At 44.0% G+C, this 25,818-nt stretch overlaps 1 protein-coding gene across 10 annotated transcripts; it reads left to right on the forward strand.

The window, feature by feature from the left end:
- Window positions 1-9,491: 9,491 nt before the first annotated feature.
- LOC120393461 (olfactory receptor 4S2-like) lies at window positions 9,492-23,081 on the forward strand. Of its 10 annotated transcripts, none has more exons than XM_039518034.1 (5): window positions 9,492-9,628; window positions 10,009-10,160; window positions 11,017-11,071; window positions 15,902-15,985; window positions 21,766-23,081. In XM_039518034.1, exon 5 carries the CDS (start codon window positions 21,810-21,812, stop codon window positions 22,746-22,748), a length of 939 nt encoding a protein of 312 aa, XP_039373968.1. In that variant the 5' UTR covers window positions 9,492-9,628; window positions 10,009-10,160; window positions 11,017-11,071; window positions 15,902-15,985; window positions 21,766-21,809; the 3' UTR covers window positions 22,749-23,081. The 10 variants fall into 10 exon arrangements, with proteins under 10 accessions (XP_039373968.1, XP_039373967.1, XP_039373966.1 ...); XM_039518033.1 differs by having other exon boundaries at window positions 9,495-9,628; window positions 9,980-10,160; window positions 11,000-11,071; XM_039518032.1 differs by having other exon boundaries at window positions 9,495-9,628; window positions 9,980-10,160.
- Window positions 23,082-25,818: the final 2,737 nt, after the last annotated feature.

Genomic DNA, 25,818 nt, shown 5'->3' on the forward strand with positions numbered 1-25,818 from the left:
TGTTCTGGCTCAAGCAGATGTTTAGGAATCACTTGCCTCTGTTATGCAAGAGGTCAGATTAGATTATCATAATGGGCCTTGCTGGCTTTACAGTCTGTTAATCTTACCTTAGTAGTAACTCCTGGGCTCCGCTTACCCATTATCAGGTGTGGAAGAGTCTTAGTGACTTGCTTTCTCTTGGACCGTCCCCAGCCCTGGAATGCTTTTTAATCATGTCTGTCCCTGGACTGAAAGCCTTTCTCTCCTCCAGGAAAAACCTTTATTTCATTGGCGGGGAGGGTTTCAGGGGTTGTCAAGTCACTCCAGCCTGTGGTCCAGGGAAGTTGTCTCCTTGGCTCTTGTGTCTGGCCTCTGGGTAGCTACGCCAGAGCCAGCTTGGTTCATGCAGATCGAGAGGAATAGGGCAGGGTTTCTACCCTCTCCCAACTCAAAGTCGTATGCATTTTCACTGAGCATCTTAAGCTGCCCTGGGTAACAGAGCCCTGTGTTTCTGTCTTCCCATTAGCTTGCTCTGGTAGCACTGATGGACACTGGATCAAGCCTCCATGATAATTCCCCAGTGAAATATCACAAGGAATGTCTTTTAACGTTCCTGCTACCCGCATGGGCCTTTACAGGAAGCTGGGCAGGAGGCAGGGCAAATAGTTTTACCCTAGATGCTTTTACCCACATTTGGCTGCCTCCCAACCTCTGGGGCGGTTTCTCCACATGGGGCTTGAGTAGGGGGCGGGCTGTGCCTGTGTCCCTCCATTCCTAAACTGTCCCCCCAACTAACTTCCACCTGCCACCCCCATTGGGGATTGGGTATGTCTATCCCCATTAGGATACAGCAGGATATATGTATATAACCATAGTAATGTAAGACTAGAAGGGGCCTTGAGAGGTCGTCCAATCCATCCCCCTGAGCTGAGGCAGGATTAAGTATAATTTAGAACATCCCTGACAGGTGTTTTTCTAGCCTTTTCTTAAAATATATTGATGACAAAGGAGTGATGTTAGCAGGGTGTACATTGTACATTCTGGGTGAGCTGGCAGCCCCCTACTATCCAAGTCCTGGGCTCCTCGACTCCCAGCTCTGCCGATGCCCCTCAACCGCAACCCACAGCCTCCCTGCTATTCCAGTCCTGGAGTCTAACTTTTCCTCCTATATTCTGAAATATCAGGACTATGCTCTGACCCAGTATGTCACTGTTGTGTGTTACTATGAAACAGCAGTACCTGAGGTTTTGCTGCCTCCATATGAACAGGGGCGGCTCTAGGATTTCCACTGCCCCAAGCAGGGCGGCAGGCCGCGGGGGGCGATCTGCTGGTCGCCGGTCCCGTGGCGCCGGTGGACCTCTCGCAGACGTGCCTGCGGAGGGTCCACTGGTCCCGCGGCTCCGGCGGACCTCCCGCAGACATGCCTGCGGAAGGTCCACTGGTCCCGCGGCGCCGGTGGACCTTCCGCAGGCATGTCTGCGGGAGGTCCGCCGGAGCCACCTGCCGCCCTCCCGCGGGACGCCGCCCCAAGCGCGTGCTTGGGTCTGGAGCCGGCCCTGCATATGAATAGATAAAAAATTGCAATTGCTGCTGCTCTCTCTCTCTCTCTCTCTCTTTCAATTTTCCATAGTGGCTGTCAGCACAATGTCTAAGCAGTCCATGAACAGGATAGGAATTCTCCTGAAAATCCCTTTACAAATACTCACCACTTGCTGTTTTCTGTACATTTCAGTATTTGCATCTTAAAATGCGTTCTTGACAAATCTATACATTCTGTGTGTTTTTCTCTATATTAATCGGTAAAGTAATTTCCAGATATATCAGATTGTACTGTATTAAGGAGGGGCTAGGGTGATTTGATTTTGGTATTTAGCCTTGTAGTGTGTGGATTGGACACTTTTCTGGTAGACCTTGGGGCTTGACCGGCCAAGGGATGCTGCACAGGAGTCACAGGCTGGTTCTTAGCCTCCAATCCCACACTCACTCACAAACCTTACAGCAAGAGTCAGTTACAAAATGTGAGACACCGAAATTCTCCAACAGATCTGCCTCAGCCTAGATGCCACACAATATATAGCATGGGCCCGGAGAACAAATGTTACAGAAATATGCTAATTGGGAAAACCAGCAAAAATTTAAACAAGGAAGAATGTGGAAACTGTTGTGGCAATTAGCAGAGCCAGGTTACTACCTAAATAAACCAGGATCCTTTCACAGATTGCTATGATATCTATCCATGAGAACTAATCTTTGACAAGCTGTTTCCTTTACGTTCAGCAGATCAGAGAGGGGAGCAGAGTTCTGACACTACCTGATATTTGATAACATCAGTGCTGGTGAGAAGCCCAGATGCACATTTTTGCACATTTACATGTAATTGGGGTGACCAGACAGCAAGTGTGAAAAATCAGGACAGAAGGTGTGTGTGTGTGGTGGGTGGGCGTAATAGGCACCTATATAATACAAAACCCAAATATCAGAACTGTCCCTATAAAACCTGGACATATGGTCACCCTATGTGTAATCAGGGTTAGAAGGGACCTCAGGAGGTCCAACCCCCTGCTCAAAGCAGGACCAATCCCCAACTAAATCATCACAGCCAGGGCTTTGTCAAGCCTAATCTTAAAAACCTCTAAGGAAGGAGATTCCACCACCTCCCTAGGTAACACATTCCAGTGCTTCACCATCCCCCTAGTGAAATTTTTTTCCTAATATCCAACCTAAACCTCCCCCACTGCAACTTGAGACCATTACTTCTTGTTGTGTCATCTGCCACCACTGAAAACAGTCTAGATCCATCCTCTTTGGAACTCCCTTTCAGGTAGTTGAAAGCAACTATCAAATTCTCCCTCATTCTTCTCTTCTGCAGACTAAATAATCCCAGTTCCCTCAGCCTTTCCTCATAAATCATGTGCTCCAGTCCCCTAATCATTTTTGTTGCCCTCCACTGGAATCTTTCCAATTTTTCCACATCCTTCTTGTAGTGTGGGGCCCAAAACTGGACATAGTACTCCAGATGAGGCTTCACCAATGCCGAATAGAGGGGAATGATTATGTCCCTCGATCTGCTGGCAATGCTCCTACTTATACAGCCCAAAATGTTGTTAGCCTTCTTGGCAACAAGGGCACATTGTTCAGTCAGATCCAACTACTCGTCCACTATAACCCCTAGGTCCTTTTCCGCAGAACAGCTGCCTAGCCACTCGGTCCCTAGTCTGTAGTAACGCATGGGATTCTTCCGTCCTAAGTGCAGGACTCTGCACTTGTCCTTGTTGAACCTCATCAGACTTCTTTTGGCCCAATCCTCTAATTTGTCTAGGTCCCTCTGTATCCTATCCCTACCCTCCAGCGTATCAACCACTGCTCCCAGTTTAGTGTCACCAGCAAACTTGATGAGGGTGCAATCCATGCCATCCTCCAGATCATTAATGAAGATATTGAACAAAACCGACCCCAGGACCTACCCATTGAGCCGGATGATCTAGCCAGCTTTCTATCCACCTTATCCATACTTCTTTAACTTGCTGGCAAGAATACTGTAGGAGACTGTATCAAAAGCTTTGCTAAAGTCATGGAATAACACATCCACTGCTTTCCCCTCATCCACAGACCCAGTTATCTCCTCACAGAAGGCAATTAGGTTAGTCAGGCATGACTTGCCCTTGGTGAATCCATGCTGACTTTTCCCGATCACTTTCCCCTCCTCTAGGTGCTTCAGAATTGATTCCTTGAGGACCTGCTCCATGATTTTTCCAGGGACTGAGGTGAGGCTGATTGCCCTGTAGTTCCCCAGATCCTCCTTCTTCCCTTTTTAAAAGATGGGCACTACATTAGTCTTCTTCTAGTCATCCGAGACCTCCCCCGTTTGCCATGAGTTTTCAAAGATAATGGCAATGCTTTGCAATCACATTCGCCAACTCCTTTAGCACCCTCGGATGCAGTGCATACGGCCCCATGGACTTGTGCTCGTCCAGTTTTTCTAAATAGTCCCAAACCACTTCTTTTTCCACAGAGCGCTGGTCACCCTCTCCCCATACTGTGCTGCCCAGTGCAGCAGTCTGGGAGCTGACCTTGTTTGTGAAGACAGAGGCAAAAAAATCATTGAGTACATTAGCTTTTTCCACATTCTCTGTCACTAGGTTGCCTCCCTCATTCAGTAAGGGGCCCACACTTTCCTTGACTACTTTCTCGTTGCTAACATACCTGAAGAAACCCTTCTTGTTTCTCTTAACATCTCTTGCTAGCTGCAACTCCAAATGTGATTTGGCCTTCCTGATTTCACTCCTGCATGCCTGAGCAATATTTTTATACTCCTCCCTGGTTATTTGTTCAATCTTCCACTTCTTGTAAGCTTCTTTTTTGCATTTAAGATCAGCAAGGATTTCACTGTTAAGCCAAGCTGGTCGCCTGCCATATTTACTATTCTTTCTACACATCGGGATGTTTTTTTCCTGCAACCTCAATAATGATTCTTCAAAATACAGCCAGCTCTCCTGGACTCCTTTCCCCCTTACGTTATTCTCCCAGAGGATCCTGCCCATCAGTTCCCTGAGGGAGTCAAAGTCTGCTTTTCTGAAGTCCAGGGTCCATATTCTGCTGCTCTCCTTTCTTCCTTGTGTCAGGATCCTGAACTCAACCATCTCATGGTCACTGCCTCCCAGGTTCCCATCCACTTTTGCTTCCCCTACTAATTCTTCCCAGTTTGTGAGCAGCAGGTCTAGAAGAGCTCTGCCCCTAGTTGATTTCCCAAGCACTTGCACTAGGAAATTGTCCCCTACACTTTCCAAAAATGTCCTGGATTGTCTGTGCACTGCTGTATTGCTCTCCCAGCAGATATCAGGGTGATTGAAGTCTCCCATGAGAACCAGGGTCTGCCATCTAGTAACTTCTGCTAGTTGCCTGAAGAAAGCCTCGTCCACCTCATCTTCCTGGTCACTGGTGGTCTATAGCAGACTCTCACCACGACATCACCCTTGTTGCTCAGACTTCTAAACTTAATCCAGGGACTCTCAGGTTTTTCTGCAGTTTCATACTGGAGCTCTGAGCAGTCATACTGCTCGCTTACATACAATGCAACTACCCCACCTTTTCTGCCCTGCCTGTCCTTCCTGAACAGTTTATATCCAGGCATGACAGTACTCCAGTCATGTGAGTTATCCCACCAATTTTCTGTTATTCCAATCACATTCCTTGACTGTGCCAGGACTTCCAGTTCTCCCTGCTTGTTTCCCAGGCTTCTTGAATTTGTGTGCAAACACTTAAGATAACTCGCTGATCATCCTGCTTTCTCAGTATGAGGCAGGAGTCCTCCCCTCTTGCACTCTCCTGCTCGTGCTTTCTCCTGGCATCTCACTTTACCACTTACCTCAGGGCTTTGGTCTCCTTGCCCCGGTGAACCTAGTTTAAAGCCCTCCTCACTAGGTTAGCCAGCCTGCTTGCGAAGATGCTCTTCCCTCTTTTTGTTAGCTGGAGCCCATCTCTGCCTAGCAATCCTTCTTCTTGGAACATCATCCCATGATCAAAAGAATCCAAAGCCTTCTCTCCGACACCACCTGCACAGCCATTCGTTGACTTCCATGATTTGATGGTCTCTACCTGGGCCTTTTCCTTCCACAGGGAGGATGGATGAGAACGCCACTTGCGCCTCAAACTTCTTTATCCTTCTTCCCAGAGCCACGTAGTCTGCAGTGATCTGCTCAAGGTCATTCTTGGCAGTATCATTAACTGACATTCCAATGTCACAAATAAAACACAAAAATAAGCCACACAGCCCTTCTTGTATTGATGTGAAGAATACGGGAGTGACCTGTATATATTTTTATGACTACTTCGTGTACCTCTGTATATCTGATTTTTGTTATGCTTTTTGTTACATAGGTTCTAAGGATTATCTCCTGATGAAGCTCTCCCCCCCCCACCAACGTCCATCCATGGAAAGGCAGATAAGGGCTTCAGATAACCCAGTCACTGATACTTAACAGACAACATAGGTGTCAATGTCTTTGAAATGTTGTCTCTGACCATGCTGGGACCATCATCCCTGGCTTGGGACAGGGGAGAGGGGAAGTTGATTAAAGACTTCAGGTGAGTAACATCAAACAAAGCACTCTTGGGTAGATAAAAGGCCTGAGGTCCTGAGTTCAAGGGGAAGGTAATGTCTTCAAGGAAGCAGATGGCTACCCAGTCCCCAGCAGTGGAGTGTTCCTTGGGATTGGCTTGCCTAAGCCTTGAGGGCAATGCTAAGCTTTAGGTGACACATAGGTGTGAAGGCCCTTTAATCCTCTTCTCCCTGGTTGTTGTGTACCTAAGGATAAATACTTTGTTTTGAAGAAGCTGTTCTGAGGCTCTGCACTTACATATGGGTCACAACTCCTGAAAGGAAGTCTCTTGCAGGTGCCAAACCTAGTTGGATGAGTTGAGAAAACATGGTTGGTAAAGAGAGGAGTTTTAGATTATGGGCAGTGTCTGAGAGGGAAAATGGAGGGATTGCATGCTGTGAGGAGTGATGGGACAGGATGAGATTGAAAAGAGGTCAAAGGTACAGCTAGCCCTCTAACCATGACAACTGGCTGAATGTGACCTCCTTCTTTGAACTGTATTAAACGTGAAGGATGAGTAAACTCCACTGTTTTGTTAGGGGGTCTCCTTGGGCCCAACAAGGAGGTGTTATTGAAACTCTTGTTCACTGTTCGTCAAACGGCTCAGCGTGGTCTGGTGTTTCTTGTGAAGTTATCGCTGGTGATGCCCATTGTAACTACCATCATTAACAATATTTTCAGCCTTTTATTAAAGACACAGAAAAAGAAGGGGGAAAACTGTTAAAGCATTTAAAATGGAAAGTATTTACTCAGACTTTCGTTGTATCATGACATCATATTCCCTTTACCTTTATCTATATAGTCTTTTATAGGGGAAATCCAGATTTGACAGGGATTTTTTTTGTGATAATGTGATAAAGGTGGTATCCTTCCTCCTTTTCAGAGAAGAGAGAAAAAGTTAGTATAGCTGCTCCCGAACTTTGCTTGTTTTGTTCTTGAAGTTCAATCTTGTTTCCTTTCATACAAAACAAGGCACAGCCACACAAAAGGGGAGAGAACAGAATAGATATAAATGAATCTATTGTCATAGAATCATAGAATCATAGAATTCAAGATCAGAAGGGACCATTATGATCATCTAGTCTGACCTCCTGCAAGATGCAGGCCACATAAGCCGATCCACCCACTCCTGAACTAATTCTCTCCCTAGACTCTGCTGTTGAATGCTCCAAATCATGATTTAAAGACTTCAAGTAGCAGATAATCCACCAGCAAGCGACCCCTGCCCCATGCTTCGGAGGAAGGCGAAAAACCTCCAGGGCCACTGCCAATCTACCCTGGAGGAAAATTCCTTCCGACCCCAAATATGGCGATCAGCTGAACCCCGAGCATGTGGGCAAGACTCTCCAGCCAGACCCTCTGGAAAAGGCTAACAATATCCCAACATTGACCCTTTGTACTAATTACCAGTGTGGCACGTTATTGACCTATTGACTAAACCCGTTATCCTATCATGCCATCCCCTCCATAAACTTATCCAGCTTAATCTTAAAGTCATGGAGGTCCTTCGCCCCCACTGTTTCCCTCGGTAGGCTGTTCCAGAATTGCACTCCTCTGATGGTTAGAAACCTTCATCTAATTTCAAGCCTAAATTTCCTGACTGACAATTTATATCCGTTTGTCCTCGTAATATCCGTTTGTCCTCATGGTGCTTATGTTCACACGCAGCCTCCCTACTGGAGAAACACAGGTCCTACCCACAGTCTGATCGGCCACTAGGAGACATGGTTTATTTATACCAGTGTAGCTGCCTTTCTGGTACCAGCTCACAGCACTCTTGCAAAAGGTGGAGTTGTCTTGGCAATTCAGCCAGAATCTGGTTTAAAAGGCACAATTCAGCCAGAATCTGGTTTAAAAGGCACAAGGAAAGGGATAGGACAGAGAAGGTATAAGGTGGGAAAGGAAAATGACACCAAAGGAAACAGGTGACAGCAGGAACCCCAGACTCAGGGCCCAGGTGTTGCCCAGGATTTAGCAGAAGCCAATGGAGGGGGCGATGTCATCTGGTTCCTGCTGTCACCTGTTTCCCAGGGGGAGGGATAGCTCAGTGGTTTGAGCATTGGCCTGCTAAACCCAGGATTGTGAGTTCAATCCTTGAGGGGGCCATTTAGGGAACTGGGGTAAAAATCTGTCTGGGGATTGGTCCTGTTTTGAGCAGGGGGTTGGACTAGATGACCTCCTGAGGTCCCTTCCAACCCTGATATTCTATGATTCCTGCTCCAGACAAAGGGCGGTGGAGCAGGATGACGCTGCTTGCGGCACTTTGGCGATGACGCTGCTTGCCGCTGACAAGTGGCATCATTGAGAGGTGTTGCTGCGGAAATTTGGCGGCATTTCAGCGGATGCTCCACCGCCGGCCAGGACACAGGCACATTTAGAATATCAACCTCTGCCCAAGATCACCAAACCATAGATCTTATTGCCTACAACTCAGGCCAGGTTCTTTATTGATTCCTTTCTGGCAGGGACACCCTGAGTTTTGTTAGCTGGATGTCTAATCCCAAATCATGTATCAGAGAGGCCTGTTGCATCCCCACTTGGTCCAGTGTCCTGGTTCCCTTCCACAACCCTGGATCTAGGCAGGGACAAAACCTCATTTAGCACACAGGTCCATTCAGAGGCCCCAGGGGAGTCACACAGGCCTGTATCCCCAGCAGTAGTGCAATATACTGAGTCACCAGGTCCTAGATTAATGGAGGGATGCCCTCTTATCAGATTAAAAGTCCAAATTGCCCTCAGCCCCCTGTGAACAATTCTGTGCAGTGTCTGAGGGGCCTGGTGAGGTCTGTGCAGTGTTCTGAGTGGGGCCTCGTGGGGCCTGTTCAGTGTCCGGGGTGGGGCCTGGTGTGGTCTGCACTGTGCACACAGCAGGGCTCATACAATGGCAGACAATTGCTTTGGGTGGCGGCATCTGCAGTAGATGAGGTAGAATCATGGAATCATAGAACCACGGGGCTAGACGGGGCTGCAAGGGTCATCTAATCTAACCCCTTGACAAAATGCAGGATTTGTTGTATTTAAAAAGGATAGAGGATGGACACACACCTCTTGGATCTGATGGTCCTCAGGAGATACAGGTTTGTGTTGTATGGGAACAGAGCCTACATGTTAAATGATATCCATAAGTAAAAATGAGCTACATTAAAACATGTAAATATTGAACCACGCTGATGATGTGAAAAGCAGCTGTGAAGAGGAGGAAGCCAAAATCAGCAATACCCAAGTTCAGGATATAGACAGTGAAGGGGTCCCTGCTGTAGGCTTCAGGGTCCTATAATATCTGTCACTAAAAAGGAGTAGGGGAGCTAAGTCCTCCAAGCAGCCAATCATGGGGAGGCTTCAAGGGGCTAGCCAATCAGAGGGTTGCAGGGTAGTATAAAAGAAGCTGCCCTGCTGCTCAGTATCTGTTCTGTTCGAGCCACAGGAGTGCAGATGGTGCTCCTGGCTGGCTAGAGGGAACTGCACCACCATGGACAGTTAAGTGTTGGCAGGGACTTGGGGAGCAAGAAAGAGCTGCTGGCTGCTGGGCCTGGACACAGAAGAGCCCTGAGGTAAGGGTGAAACATCAGTGAAGGCTGGGGCTTTGGGAAAGTGATCCAGGGAACTGAAAGCAGTTTAATTAAGGGACATGGTGGCATGTGGCTACTATTCTTAGGGCCCCTGGGCTGGAACCTGGAGTAGTGGGTGGGCCTAGTTCTTCTCCCACCCCCATAGGCCACAGGGGAAGTGTCCTACAACTGCACAGTCATAACCCCCCAGAAGGGGATTTGAACTGTTAGGAGGCCAAGCTGGAGTGAGAACAGACCAGAGTGGAAAAGTCTCCAGGGAGGAAGCACTGTGGGTATAGCCCCTTACTAGGGCCAAGAGTGCTTAAATACTTTGTTGGATTAATACCCTGGAAGGGGGTCTGTTTGAATTGTGTTCTGTACAGACAGTGACTCTGTCAAGACAGTGGATGGAGGGCTGAGTCATGAGAAACTGCCAGAAGAAGTCACTGTAAACTGAGAGAAGTGCAGACACCTGACCAGAAGGGGTGCTCACAAGAGATGGGTTCCACACCATTACATTGAGCAAGAGAAACTTGTGAGCCCCACAGAGCTTATTCAAGATCAAAAGCATGTCTCTCACCAGCAGAAGTTGTCTAATGAAAGATATTCCTTCTAATATCCTGAGAGTGACATGGCTACACTGCATATATCACTGATTCTGACAATCTTTCTCAGGGCTGGCTCCAGGCACCAACTCAGCAAGCAGGTGCTTGGGGCGGCCAAGAGGAAGGGGCAGCACGTCAGGCTCTTTGTCAATTCAGCGGCGGGTCCCTCAGTTCCTCTCGGAGGGAAGGACCTGCTGCTGAATTGCTGCCGAAGAAGAGAGCAGCACAGCTGAACTGCTGCTGATCACGACTGCAGCTTTTTTCTCACTGCTTGGGGTGCCAAAAACCCTGGAGCCAGCCCTGGTCTTTCTAATAGCATGAAAGAATATAGAGCTGGTGACTTTTAGGTCCTTGACTACTTTCTTTTCAAGTTCCCTCTTGGCCCTCCTACTTCCATTTTACACTTTGTGTGCTGTTGTGAATGTGCTCTTGGATTCCTAGGGATTAGAATTCCATTTTCTGAAGGATACCTGTTTGGCTCAGCTAATTTCTTGAGCTTTGCCATTCAGCCACATGGAGGTGTGTGGTTTTTTCCCTTCCCACTTCTGGTTTTGTGACTTGGGGGATAAGTACCTTCTGGAATCTATTATGGCTGCTTGAGTCATTGCCATGGGTGCTCTAAGGCTTTTAATTTCCTTACTTTTGTCATTAGGGCCTTTTTGACTTGTTGCCTCATTATTAAAATGAGCCTACCTAGACTTGATCTCTCAGTGGTAGGATGCTGATCTTAACTTTACTGAAGTTATTAATTGTCTATAAACTTTATCAGTTATTTTTTTCTTCCAGGTTATTGCCCAGTGGGAGGCAAGAGGCCTACCTGGAGAGACTGGCTAGAATGAGGGTGAGGGGCTCAGCTAATGGGGGATGGATGGAGGTGGGGGGGAAGGCTTCAGCAGCCTGATTTCCACTAAAATGAGGGCCACAGAATGCCCATTTCATGCTGCAGGCAGAAGAAACTCTCTGGTGTCTTAGCCCTCACCTAAACCTAACTTTTGTTGCTTATGTAGCATCATAGAATATCTGAGTTGGAAGGGACCTCAGGAGGTCATCTACTCCAAACCCCTGCTCAAAGCAGGACCAATCCCCAACTAAATCATCCCAGCCAGGGCTTTGCCAAGCCTGATCTTAAAAACCTCTAAGGAGAGAGATACCACCATCTCCCTAGGTAACCCATTCCAGTGCTTCACCATCCTCCTAGTGAAAAATGTTTTTCCTCATATCCAACCTAAAGCTCCCCCACTGCAACTTGGGACCATTACTTCTTGGTCTGTCAAAGAGACCAAGATCTGCATATTAAGCTTAGAGACTAACACATTTATTTGAGCATAAGCTTTTGTGGGAAAGCTTATGCTCAAATAAAATTGTTAGTGTCTAAGGTGCCACAAGTACTCCTGTTTTTGTGGATACAGACTAACACAGCTGCTACTCCTAAACACATTAAGTTTGTATGCCAAGCTGTATGCCCAAGGAGAGAGATCTGAAATTAAGTGGCTGCCTGTAATATATGAAGTCAGCAGCAGGGGGCACCAGATATTCCTCTGCCTGCAGAACTAACTGGTGGTAGTGTGGGGCCAGAGGTAAAGAGCAGCTGGCAGTAACATGCTATCCATTCAAGAAATAAGCACATGCTGGCTCCCTTTTCCTTTCTGGGAAAGGGATAGAAACCCTATGGGCCTGATTGTCCTTTCCCCACAGTGGAAAAATCAGCCTGACCTTGAAAGAATCATGAAATAGTTCATAGCTTTTCATTAAGGATGCCTTCTGTTTGCTATGTTTCCTGAATTACTTTCTGGTTCTAGTAGCTTATCATTCAAGGAATTGCAAGTCAGCTGTGCATAACATGAAGAACATGTTTGGTAGATTTCCCCCCAAACTGGAACAGGTCCAAGATCTCCCTGCAAAATAGGCATTAGTATGTCTGAGAGGAATTGCAAAACATTAGCATGGGCTCAGCTTTCCTCTACTTCTTTTACACAAACACTATTGGTATAGATTTCAAGGCCAGAACATAAGAACATAAGAAAGGCCGTACCGGGTCAGACCAAAGGTCCATCTAGCCCAGTATCTGTCTACCGACAGTGGCCAATGCCAGGTGCCCCTGAGGGAGTGAATCTAACAGGCAATGATCAAGTGATCTCTCTCCTGCCATCCATCTCCATCCTCTGACGAACAGAGGCTAGGGACACCATTCTTATCCATCCTGGCTAATAGCCATTTATGGACTTAGCCACCATGAATTTATCCAGTCCCCTTTTAAACATTGTTATAGTCCTAGCCTTCACAACCTCCTCAGGTAAGGAGTCCCACAAGTTGACTGTGCGCTGCGTGAAGAAGAACTTCCTTTTATTTGTTTTAAACCTGCTGCCTATTAATTTCATTTGGTGACCCCTAGTTCTTGTATTATGGGAATAAGTAAATAACTTTTCCTTATCCACTTTCTCAACATCACTCATGATTTTATATACCTCTATCATGTCCCCCCTTAGTCTTCTCTTTTCCAAACTGAAGAGTCCTAGCCTCTTTAATCTTTCCTCATATGGGACCCTCTCTAAACCCCTAATCATTTTAGTTGCTCTTTTCTGAACCTTTTCTAGTGCTAGAATATCTTTTTTGAGGTGAGGAGACCACATCTGTACACAGTATTCGAGATGTGGGCGTACCATGGATTTATATAAGGGCAATAATATATTCTCAGTCTTATTCTCTATCCCCTTTTTAATGATTCCTAACATCCTGTTTGCTTTTTTGACCGCCTCTGCACACTGCGTGACATCTTCAGAGAACTATCCACGATAACTCCAAGATCTTTTCCTGACTCGTTGTAGCTAAATTAGCCCCCATCATGTTGTATGTATAGTTGGGGTTATTTTTTCCAATGTGCATTACTTTACATTTATCCACATTAAATTTCATTTGCCATTTTGTTGCCCAATCACTTAGTTTTGTGAGATCTTTTTGAAGTTCTTCACAATCTGCTTTGGTCTTAACTATCTTGAGTAGTATCATCTGCAAACTTTGCCACCTCACTGTTTACCCCTTTCTCCAGATCATTTATGAATAAATTGAATAGGATTGGTCCTAGGACTGACCCTTGGGGAACACCACTAGTTACCCCTCTCCATTCTGAGAATTTACCATTAATTCCTACCCTTTGTTCCCTGTCCTTTAACCAGTTCTCAATCCATGAAAGGACCTTTCCTTTTATCCCATGACAGCTTAATTTACGTAAGAGCCTTTGGTGAGGGACCTTGTCAAAGGCTTTCTGGAAATCTAAGTACACTATGTCCACCGGATCCCCCTTGTCCACATGTTTGTTGACCCCTTCAAAGAACTCTAATAGATTAGTAAGACACGATTTCCCCAGAAGGGACCATTGTTCTTAAATTAGATGATATAGCCATACTGGGTCACACCTATGGTTCATCTAGCCCAGTATCCTGTCTTCCACAAGTGGCCAGTGCAAGATGCTTCAGAGGGACTGAACAGAAAAGGGCAATTGAGTGATCTATCCCCTGTTCAGTCCCAGGTTTTCTAAGTCAGAGGCTTAGATGCCCAAAGCATGGAGTTACTTCCTTGACCATCTTGGCTAATAGTCACTGATTGGACCAATCCTGCATGAACTTAACTAATTTTATTTTGAACCCAGTTATACTTTTGGCCTTCATAACGTCCCCTGGCAATGAGTTCCACAGGTTGACTACAATGTGTCAAGAAGTACTTCCTTTTGTTTGTTTTTAAATCTGCCTATTTGACCTCCTGTATATCATAGATCATTAAATTTCACTCATTACCCCTGAATTGAGCCCAATAACTTGTGTTTAACTAAATTGTATCTTCCAGAGAGGCATCCACTCTTGATCTGAAGACATCAAGATATGGTATATCCACCACTGTGCTTGCTAGCTTGTTTGGTGGTACTGTCTCAATTAAAAAATTGTACCTTCCAGTTTGAATTTGTCCAGCTTCAGCTTCCAGCTATTGGCTCTTATTGTGCCTGTCTCCTCTAGATTAAGAGGGCTTTTTAGCAAATCTATCATCTCTATAATTCATAGACTTCCAAGGCTAGAAGGAACTACTATGACCATCTAGTCTGACCTCCTGGATCACACAGGCCAGAGAACTTCCCCAAAACCATTCCTAGAGCAGATCTTTCAGAAAAACATCCAATCTTGATTTTAAAATAGCCAGCAATGGAGAATCCACCAGGACCCTTGGTAAATTGTTCCAGTGGTTAATTACACTCATAAAAAAAAAACACAACCAAACTCATACCTTATTTCCAGTCTGAATTTGTCTAGTTTCAACTTTCAGCCTTTGAATCATTCTTTCTCTGCTAGATTGAAGAGACCATTATTAAATATTTGTTCCCCATGTAGGTACCTAGAGACTGATCAAGTCACCCCTTAACCTTCTTTGTTAAGCCAAATAGATTGAGCTCCTTGAGTCTCACTGTAAAGGACGTGTACAGCTGTTTGGATCAAATGCATATGTCAAAATATGTGGCCTTTTTATTGGCAGGGGGTGTGGTTGAGGGACTAGTGCACTGGACTGGGACTTAGCACAGAACCCAGGTCTCCTGATTCTGCCACTGGCCTGCTGGGCAACTCTGAGCAACACTGTACCTCAGTTTCCTCACCTGTAAAGTGCTTTGATACCTACAGATGAGACACACTCCATAAGAGCTATGCATTATTATTACATTAGTTAAGGGACATGTGAGTGCTTCTGTGATGGCCTGCCCCCTGGCTCATGCATCAGGGATTGGACCCTGGGTATCTAGCACTGCAAACATGAGCTGCAATAACTTGAACAAGCCAAGTCCCTGTAGTTTCTGGCTGTAAAAAAATCTCCCCTTCTGTGGGTCAGCATGTAGGGGTGGAACTTGTAACACTCACTCAAATGGGCTACACTTGTTTTGTCACCTGTTTTCACTTGAATACATGAAGTTAAAAATTATCTACTTCCCTTATACTCTATAAATGGACCTTTTTAGCATGGGACTCCAAACCCTATAGTGCAAGGAGGTAAGATCGTGATCTAATGGTTCCTGCTGGCCTTAACATCTATCAGCCCTACTTAATGAGAAACTCTGAAAAGAGCTAAAGGGACTAATTAAACATTTGCCAGAAATACTTGTCCCATGCAATATAAACTTCAGCTGCTCCTTCAGCTATTTCTGATAGGGAGGGGGAAATATTGAAATGCCTCTGGGAACTCATTATCAGAGTCAGTGACTTACTACCAGCACCTAACTTACTTTAAAGATTTCTGCTATAACTTTGCAATCAGGACACAGACATTTCCCCCCCCCCCCACCAGGATCCAGACAGATTTTTACAGGGTGCAAGATGGAGACAGGTACTTAAATCACTTTCTTTCCAGAAAGTCAGAACTGGCTTCTGCTGCTTTGAGATACCTGGATAAGAGAACCACTTTGCATTCATGGGTTGTCTTCTGTCTAGTCCAGTAAATCAGTTCATCTTCATCTTGGTACAAAGCACTTAGGTACCACATTGATAAAGGAGAGTGACAGATTAGTTTGCATGGGATGTCTGACAGGTTTTGTGGCATTTACAAATCAGGGGACCTTTACTGAAATGATTTTCTGATGCCACAGTACAGGAAGCTCTGTGTAAAGCATCCCATGCTTTACATGTTTTATTCTTTAAAGATTTTATCACAGGAGCAGGTAGAAGCTGGGGAGATAAAAACCAAAACACTCAGGAGACTACTGGAATCTGCGGACACAGGCAGGGTAAGTTTTATAGCTTGTTTGGCTTTTTCTTCTACTGTAGAAAGCACAACAAAGGAAATATTCTTTAAAAATTTAATCTAGTCTGTCTGCCTGCCTCACCTATCTCTTGCTGAAATCATGTGGACAGGAAATTCTATTGTTAAATTGTGACTAGAACCATGCACATTTTTTTGGATTGCTGGCAATTCAAAATTTTTTTTAAAAAATTTTGCTTTGGGTCCAACCAACTTCCCAAATCTTTTGGCAAAGTGAAAGTTTGAAAAGAATTCACATTGTGTCAAATGAAACATTCAAACTGAATTTTTTTTTACTTTGAGCATTTTTGAATGCTTTCGTTTAATGTAACTGAAGGAAATTTCAAAAGGTCATTAACTGAAAAATGAAAACACTTCCCTTTGTTTTTCTTCAGATTTCTAAACTTTTTTGGCTGAAACAATTCAGCAACACCAATTTGTGAAATGTTTTGGTGTCACTGAATCTTTTTTTGGCCAAAATTTTGGCTGAAATTTGTCCAGCTCTAATTGCATTAGACAGAGGACAGTCATGCCAGAGCCCCAGGTGCTGCAGAAATCTATAGTCCCTGCCCCACAGGACATGTAGTCTAAGGGGATGTGCACACTGAAATCAGATGTGATTGCAGCACATGTAGATGAGAGTGTAAAAGCTAGCTCAGGCACAACACAGCAGAGCAGCAGCAGCATGAGCTTTGCAGCCCTGCCCGAGAACCTTGACGTGTATTCTAGCTAGCTTGCTCAGATACGTCTACATGTGCAGCAGCCTTAACTTTGATTGCAGTGTACACATACCCTAAAAGGAAGACACAACAGGTGGATGAGACAGACAAGGAGATAAAACACTCTATATTTTACTAACTGCTTTGGTGTAATTAACTGAGTTTCCTTGTGAGGATAAGGGACTAGATTTATAGGAATGGACATTGAAGTTCTCAGTGCGCAGAATGGCAACTTCAAGGCAATCTCAACAAAAATAGGCCTTATTTTTTACCTGAAAATACCCCATCTGTAGATCAGACAAAAGTTCAGTATCTTTGGCCATTTTGTTTCTTAGCCTCTTTGCCCAGACAGCCAACAGAGACAGTATTTATTTGTGTGATTGAGATGCCAGTTCACTTCCTACTGGGCGCGCTGACCAGCCATAAGGCTGTGGGCTCTGAGCCTGATTCTTCCTTGGCCAGCTTCTTCCAGAGTCGCTTATGTCAGTGCAAAGTGGGTTTGAAGGGCAACCATTGTGCAGGGCAAGAATGAACTGGGACCAAAATCTTGGTGGCTTCCATAGTGCCTAGGAGCCCTAGTCCTGGATCAGGACTCTGTACAGCACCTAACTCCATAAACACACCACAAAAAGTACTGATTCCTTTGCCTCAAATCTGAAAGACACCCTAAGGCTACACCTGTACTATGAGAGAGGGGTATAATTTCCCCTGCTCAAGTGTATGTACGCAAGCAGCTCTCATTAAGCTAGCACAGGTATAAAGAGCAGTCTAGTTGCAGTAGCCTGGTTAGCAGCTGTGAAGGCACAGCTGAGCCATGCCAAGTACCCACTGGTTTCAGGGAGGTTGTATGTACTTTGAATAGCCCAGCTGTCTGTCCAACCACAGCTGTACTATTTAGACTCATGCTAGAGCTAGTGTGAATGTATACATAAGTAGGAGAATCACACTTAGGCTACATCTGCACTACAGGCTGTGTAAACGTAACACTTCCATCTGAAAATGTTCTACCTACTGTTACAAGGGGCACCTAAGATTACTGTAATTTAAGATTTTTTTGCAAGGGGGGAATTTCCCCAGTTTAGTTACTCTGCATCTGACTGTACTTTTGTATATTGTCAGTTTCAGTGTTTCCCAATCTACAGTGTGGCCATATGGCCAGGTAAGCTTTGTCTAGATGAGAATTTTTGGCCATGCTGTAAATAACTGATCTTCAGTTAATTTGAGTGACATAACATTTACAGTCATGTTGACATAGACATTCTTCAAATACTTACTCCTGGTCTTGGTTCACGCTGGGCTGCAGCACAACCTGAAACAAATGTTTGTAGAACATCTAGATTCAGGATTCTAGTGTTCATTAATGTCAATTAATTTGAGTTATGACATAACCAAAATCTCTGCATTAGGACTTACCCAAAACTTTCCCATGTAGGTATATCCTTAAATGATTGAAATTGATATAGTTATACCAGTATTACCCCAAATGCAGAAATGTTCATTCTGGTATAAGCATGCCTTTTTGGTCTTTGCTTATATCACTTGGGAAGGGGATTCAGTTAAATCAAATAAGCCACACTTATGTCAGAAGGCCTGGTCTAAACAGTTTTTCTGCCTGTAACTACTGCAAGGTCATACATCTAGGAACAAGGAATGTTGGCCATACCTACAGAATGGAGGACTGTCTCCTAGAAAGCAATTACTATAAAAGATTTAAGGGTCACAGTGAACAAGAGGTGCAGTGATAAGTGTGTAAGTACTCTTGCAGGTAGCAAATACTAAGTACTAAAAGATTCTTTACTCTACCAGAGATGGGCATGACAAGAACCAATGTCTGGAAATAAAAGCCAGACAAATTCAAATTGGAAATAAAATGCAACTTTTCTTAACAGAAGGGGATTAACCACTGAACCAAGGGAAGCAGTGAATTCTGCATGTCTTGATGTCTTCAGATTAAGACCAGATGCCTTTCTGGAAGATGTGTTTAACTAAAAGCATAAGTTATTGGGCACAAAGGGGTAACTGGCTAAAATGTAAAAGTCTACATTATACAGGCATTCAGACTTTATGATTAGTGGTCCCTTCGGCCTGAAAATCTATTAATCTATGCATTTGGCTACAAGTGACTTTTTTAAAGAGTACTGAAAGTTGTACTAGTACAACAGCGAGTGTGGAACCAGTTATACCAGTAGAAATGTTTTTTATAAGGGTATAGCCTATTAGTGTCCACTCTGGGGTTGGGGTGGGTTATCTATATCCATATAACTGTTAATTCTTTCCAATGAAAATGTGGTCTTAGTCAGTTTCTCTCAATGTTTTTGTGTGGGTCTCTTCACGCAGAAACATTTTTTTTTAACACAAGAGAATGATCATACCCCCCCTCCCCAAATGGCTGGGAACACAGAGGTAGGGTCTATGTCTATATTGACCTTGTTTGTTAGTGGATTACATAGCAATTTGATGCATCACTGAACAAGTTAAAGGGACAGCATTGACTTTATCAGGATGGAAGTGTCTCTGATGGGATCACTTTCTCAAAGAAAGGTCTGGATTTTGCTCTTTGTCTAGGACACTCTGGATTCTGGCCTGAACAAAAGGCATTAAGTAATAAGAAGCAGGCTGTAGTTAGAGCATGGCAACAGAAGTGAAACAAGCATGTACATCACTGATCATAACAATTATTTTGAAAGAAGCACTGATCCTTCATGGCATTCTGAAAGAATCCCACTTAAAAAAACAAACAACCTTCTCTCCTCTATTTCCTGTGTTTCAATCCCCTGCTCTTACTAATAAGAGGTGTGTTCATGAAAACAATCTGTTTCATCAGTTTTCCTGCTCCAACAACACCATTTCTAAAACTACAGTGAGTTGAGTAAGATGGCTGACTTCACCCTCCCCAAATGTCTTTTCACTTTTCTGTATGAAAGGCATAGGTGGTCTTGGTTCACTTCCTGTTGGACAGAAATGAATATTTCCTAATTGAAAAATATCATTGTTTAATTTTAAAAGCCCAGGCAATAATGAGCTATCCAAACCTACACCCACATGTGCAGATGCAGTGATTGCATAGATCAGTACCACCGTGTACATGCAATTATCTGATCTTTTGCATATACAAATGGTCAGATTCAGTACATTGAACTGGTGCATGCCGTATGAAAGGCTCAATGGTCATTTCTTCTTTGCTAGATAGAAGCAGGCCTACTGCTAGCTATAGAGTGGGGAAGGCAATAAATACATCCATAATAACAGAGGGATGCTCTTCCTCAAGCATACTTTGAATATTTCCTATGGCTTAGATTTTAAAGTATTTTGGAACACAAGGCCAAAAAAGTATGGGCCAGATCCAAAGCTGGTGTAAATCAAAGGACCTAGTTTAATGTCAATGGAATGCCAATTTATACCACCTGGAAGTCAGACCCATTGTTCTCTATGGACCTCTACTGATTTACCTCCAGCTGGGGCTCTGCTCCATTGACTTCCATGTATAAAGCTGATTGACACCAGCTGGGGCTCTGGCCCTCCCTCTCTGGAATTCTGTACTAGGGTCAGTTGGCAGGGTGAGATTCTATTCTGTAAAAATGCTAATAAGTGCACACCAAATCCAAGCACTCTTCTATTTCCCATTAAGTGCACAGGGAAACATGTACTCCCTGGCCATGGCTGACCCTAGGCATCCCTCAACAGGGCCTCTCTATAATGCATAGGGGCAGCAGAACAGGTAGCAGTGCCCTAGCCTGTATAAATCTTTCTACCTAATCTCTGCTGAGCCAAGAGGGGATGATCTGTATCCCTCACCCTATCTACATAGGCCTACCCACTCCTTATCCTCTCCCCTTATGTGAATCCCAGCCCTTGAAGTATGCAGAGAAAGGGGAAACAATGCAGCAAAAACACCTCCTTCTATAAGGGAAAGGTGGGATGCTTCACCCATCAATCTTGGGGGTGGGGGGTATGATTTGGCCTCTGTTATTTCTTGTTCATATAGTCTAAACTACCCAAACATTGTCATAGAGAACTTGATTTCCTGCTCTAAAGCCCATTGACATCAATGGGAGTCTTTCCACTGACTTTACTGAATACTGGACCCATGCATGAGATGTTTGAACTCATAGGGTTACTTTTATTAACTCTCCTACAAAAATTAGAGGGGCAGATCTTGAAGCTACATCAATGCGGAAGGATGGCCCAGTTGCTAGACCACTTGCAAGTGACCCAGAAAAGTTGGGTTTGATTTTGTGCTCTATCACATACCCTGTGTGATCTTAAACAAATCAATATGTGAAAGTAAACTAGGGAACCGTTATTGCACACAATCATCTGCTACCTGGACCAACTAATGGGTAACACATTAGTGCTCTTTAAAAATCACACTCCTGCATGTGCTCATTACCCCACTGTGGAGACAAGCCCAAAGTCTCTGTGCTTCAGGCTCTCTTTTGTAAAAGGGAGTTGATATCACTTCCCTATCTCTTGGGGGTGTTGTGAGGATAAGCAACTTAAAAATTGTGAGGTGTTCAGATACTTGGCTCCCGTAGTACCATAGTAAAATAATACATTGTGAAATAGTTGACTGAGCAAAGAGTGGCCCTAGACATGGCTCAATAAAACTTGTTGTTCTGTAATGCAATAAGTTCTGAAAACCACATCCAATTATAAAATTTCAGGGAATGGTCTAGGCATGAATGGATACTATTCACTTGATTTGGGTGAAAATCAGAAAAACCTGAGTTCCATTAAAATGACCATTCAGCCACTCGGGGTGAAGCAGTGATTTTTAGGGTGAGTGGGCCTCATTGAACTCTAATGACTTCCCCCTGCCCCCACTCCATCTAAGCACCTTGACACATCAGTCTGGTCAGAATCCTACTGACATTGGTGAAAACTGAACAGCCTGATTTTAGTGGAACGAAAAATTGATTGCTTGTTTAGATAATCTTGATCTTACCTTCACCTTGGTCAATATCTACCTCTTGGGTTAATAAAGCTTGACATTAATGTAACTGGTCAATATATCTCTGTTAATGATATAATTCTTTTATTTTGGCAGGTAAATTAGCTCTATATCACTCAGCCACCACCTAACCAGAGCACATGACGAATATAAGCAATGTGACTGAATTTGTCCTCTTAGGCCTCTCCCAGAATCATAAGCTGCAGAAAATGTGTTTTGTGCTGTTTTTATGCTTCTATATAAGCATTGTTCTTGGAAACCTCCTCATTGTTCTCACTGTAGTTAGCAGTCAGCATCTGAACTCACCCATGTATTTCTTCCTGAGTTACCTGTCCTTTGTAGACATCTGCTACTCTTCTGTCACAGCCCCCAAAATGATTGCAGACTTCCTCACTGAGAAAAAAATAATCTCCTTCATTGGCTGCATAGCACAGCTGTTTGGAGTCCATTTCTTTGGCTGCACTGAGATCTTCATCCTCACAGTGATGGCCTATGATCGCTACATTGCAATCTGCAAACCCCTCCACTACACAACCATCATGACCAGGCGCGTATGTGGCCAGATGGTGGCGGCCTCATGGGTAGGGGGCTTTGTGCATTCCATGGTACAGACTCTTATAACCACCCATTTACCCTTCTGTGGGCCCAATGAGATTGACCATTATTTCTGTGATGTTCACCCTTTGCTACAACTGGCTTGTACTGACACCTATGTTGTCGGCATCATAGTTGTTGCTAATAGCGGGATGATTGCTTTGGGTTGTTTCCTTCTCTTGGTTATATCCTACATTGTGATCTTAATCTCCTTGAGGACACGTTCGTCTGAAGGGCGTCGTAAAGCTCTCTCCACCTGTGGCTCCCATATTGCTGTAGTGATTTTATTTTTTGGGCCTTGCACGTTCACCTACATCCGACCTTCTAGCCACTTATCAGAGGACAAGATGGTTGCTGTGTTCTACACCATTATCACCCCCATGCTGAATCCGCTGATCTACACACTAAGAAATGAGGAGGTGAAAAGTGCCATGAGAAAATTATGGAGCAGAAAAGTGATGTCAGATGGGAAATCAAAAGGGTGACATGCAGAATTATGTTATACAAACCAGGAGGAAAAGGATAATGTTCATGAGAGATTTTAAATAAATGTCTTGCTTTCAGTTCATCAGTGAACATTCCCCTTGTTTTCCCATGAATGCAGAAAACAGACAAACCTCTTTCAGCAACTGCAATGGTTCTATTTTAAATGTTCATATTGGTAAGATTATTGAGACACTAAACTTCTAATTAATAAATAATGGATACCCTGGGAATCATTCTGTGATGGTGAACATTCAAAAGACTCCAACATTAACCAAATTTTACTTAGATTGTAAGCTCTTTGGAGCAGTGGCTGTCTTTTTGTTTTGTGTCTGTACAACACCTTTAAAATGAGGGCTCTGGCCCATGGTGGGGCTTGTAGCTGTTACCACTATAGGAATAAAGAATACAATGATAAAATGAAAATAGGAAAAGCACAGTTCAAGTACACCATCCAGTCAGCCACAATTCTGCCCTCTCCATCTCAACTTCTTTTTAATAGAATGTTTCTCTCTATATACACTAATTTATTCCACCCAGTGGAAAACCACCAGCTCACACAGAATCATAGATTATGGTTGGAAGAGACCTCAGGAGATCATCTAGTCCAACCCCCTGCTCAAAGCAGGCCCAAGATCAACTAAATCATCCCAGCTAGGGCTTGGTCAAGCCTAACCTTAAAAACCTCTAAGGATGGAGATTCCACCACTTCCCTGGGTAACCCATTCCACTACTTTACCACCCTCCTAGTGAAATAGGTTTCCTAATATCCAACCTAGACCTCCCACACTGCAACTTGAGACTATTGCTCCTTGTTCTGTCATCTGCCACCACTGAGAACAGCCTAGCTCCGTCCTCTTTGGAACCCCCCTTCAGGTAGTTGAAGGCTGATATCAAATCCCCCCTCACTCTTCACTTCTTCAGACTAAATAAGCCCCATTCCCTCCACCTCTCCTCATAAATCAAGTGCCCCAGCCCCCTAATCATGCTAATTGCCCTCCACTGGACTCTTTCCAATTTGTCCACATCCTTTCTGTAGTGGGAGGCCCAGAACTAGAAGCAGTACTCCAGATGTGGTCTGACCAGTGCCGAATAGAGGGGAATAATCACTTCCCTTGATGTGCTGGCAATGCTTCTACTAATGCTGCCAAGTATGCTGTTAGCCTTCTTGGAATAAGGGCACACTGAGTCATATCCAGCTCCTCGTCCACTGTAATCCCCAGGTCCTTTTCTGCAGAACTGCTGCTTAGCCAGTCAGGCCCCAGCCTGTAGCTGTGCATGGGATTCTTCTGTCCTTGCCTGATAAATATACCATTTTATATTGTATCCTGTTGTTGTAAAGCCATGATAATTTTAAAAGAGAATGAAACTAATCAGATATTAATGGAGACTTTTAGCACAAAAGGGAAGCAGCCATCTGGCTTCTGTCTCCTTGGAATGAAAGGGAGGCAGTGGCCATTTTACTAGGGGCAACCTCATTGCCATCTACAAAGGCTGTGGAGCAGTTCTGGCCATCTTAACTGAGGGCAACCATGGTTTCAGTCTTATTGAGAAAAATGAAGCACAGGAGCAATTTTGGAAAAAAAAGTTTGAAACTTTACCAGTAAGAATGGCATAGTGGATCAGACCAATGGTCCATCTAGCTCAGTATTCTGTCTTCCCAACAGTAGCCAATGCCAGGTACTTCAAAGGGAATGAACAGAACAGGTAATCATCAAGTGATCCATCCTCTGTCACCCATTCCCAGCTTCTGGCAAACAGAGGGTAGGGAAACCATCCCTGCCCATCCTGGCTAATAGTTATTGATGTACCTATTCTCCATAAATGTATCTAGTTCTTTTTTTGAACTGTTATAGTCTTAGCCTTCACAACATCCTTAGGCAAACAGTTCCATAGGCTCACTGTGTGTTGTATGAAGGAATCCTTCCTTTTCTTTATTTTAAACCTGCTGCCTATTAATTTTTTTGACCCCTAGTTCTTGTGTTATGAGCAGTAAATAACACTTCCTTATTTACTTTCTCCACACCAGTCACGATTCATAGACCTATATCATATTCTCTCCCCTCGCCCTTAGTCGTCTCTTTCCCAAATTGAAAAGTTCCAGTCTTATTAATCTCTCCTCATACAGAAGCTGTTTCATACCTCTAATAATTTTTTTTGCCCCTTTCTGAACCTTTTTCAAATTCCGATATATCTTTTTTGAGATGGGGTGACTACATCTGCACGCAGTTTTAGAGATGTGGGCATACCATGAATTTATATAGAGGCAATATATTATTTTCTGTCTTTCCTGATGATTCTCAACATTTTATTATCTTTTTTTTTGACTACCACTGCACATTGAGTGGATGTTTTCAAAAAACTATCCACAATGACTCCAAGATCTCTTTCTTGAGTGGCAACAGTTAATCTAGACCTCATCATTTTGTATGTATATTTGGGATTATGTTTTTCCAATATGCATTGCTTTGCACTTATCAACATTGAATTTCATCTGCCATTTTGTTGCCCAGTTACCCAGTTTTGTGAAGTCTCTTTGTAACTCTTCACAGTCAGCTTTGGACTGAATTATCTTGAGAATTTTCCTATCTGCAAATTTTGCCACCTCACTTGCCACCCACCCCTTTTTTTTTCAGATCATTTATGAATCTGTTGAACAGCACTGATCCCAGTACACATCCTTGGGGGACGCTGCTCTTTACCTCTCTCCATTGTGAAAACTAACCATTTATTCCTAAATGTAATTGTTTTTTATCTTTTAACCAGTTCTCATCTATGAGAGGACCATTCCTCTTATCCCATGATTGCTTACTTTGCTTTCAAGCCTTTGGTGTGGGATCTTGTCAAAGACTTTCTAAAAGTTCAAGTACAATATATCAACTGGATTATCCTTATCCACCTGCCTGTTGACTACTTCAAAGAATTCTAATAGATTGGTGAGGCATGCTTTCCCTTAACAAAAGCTACGCTGACTCTTCCCCAATATATTGTGTTTATCTGTGTGTCTGATAATTCCCGTTCTTTACTATAGTTTCAACCAATTTGCGTGGTAATGAAGTTAGGCTTACTGGC

This window comes from Mauremys reevesii, unplaced genomic scaffold, assembly GCF_016161935.1.
Source record: "Mauremys reevesii isolate NIE-2019 unplaced genomic scaffold, ASM1616193v1 Contig2, whole genome shotgun sequence".
Lineage (NCBI taxonomy): Eukaryota > Metazoa > Chordata > Testudines > Geoemydidae > Mauremys > Mauremys reevesii.

Coding starts and splice junctions, on each gene's coding strand:
- LOC120393461 (XM_039518034.1), top strand. CDS start 21,810: ATGACGAATATAAGCAATGTGACTGAATTTGTCCTCTTAGGCCTCTCC.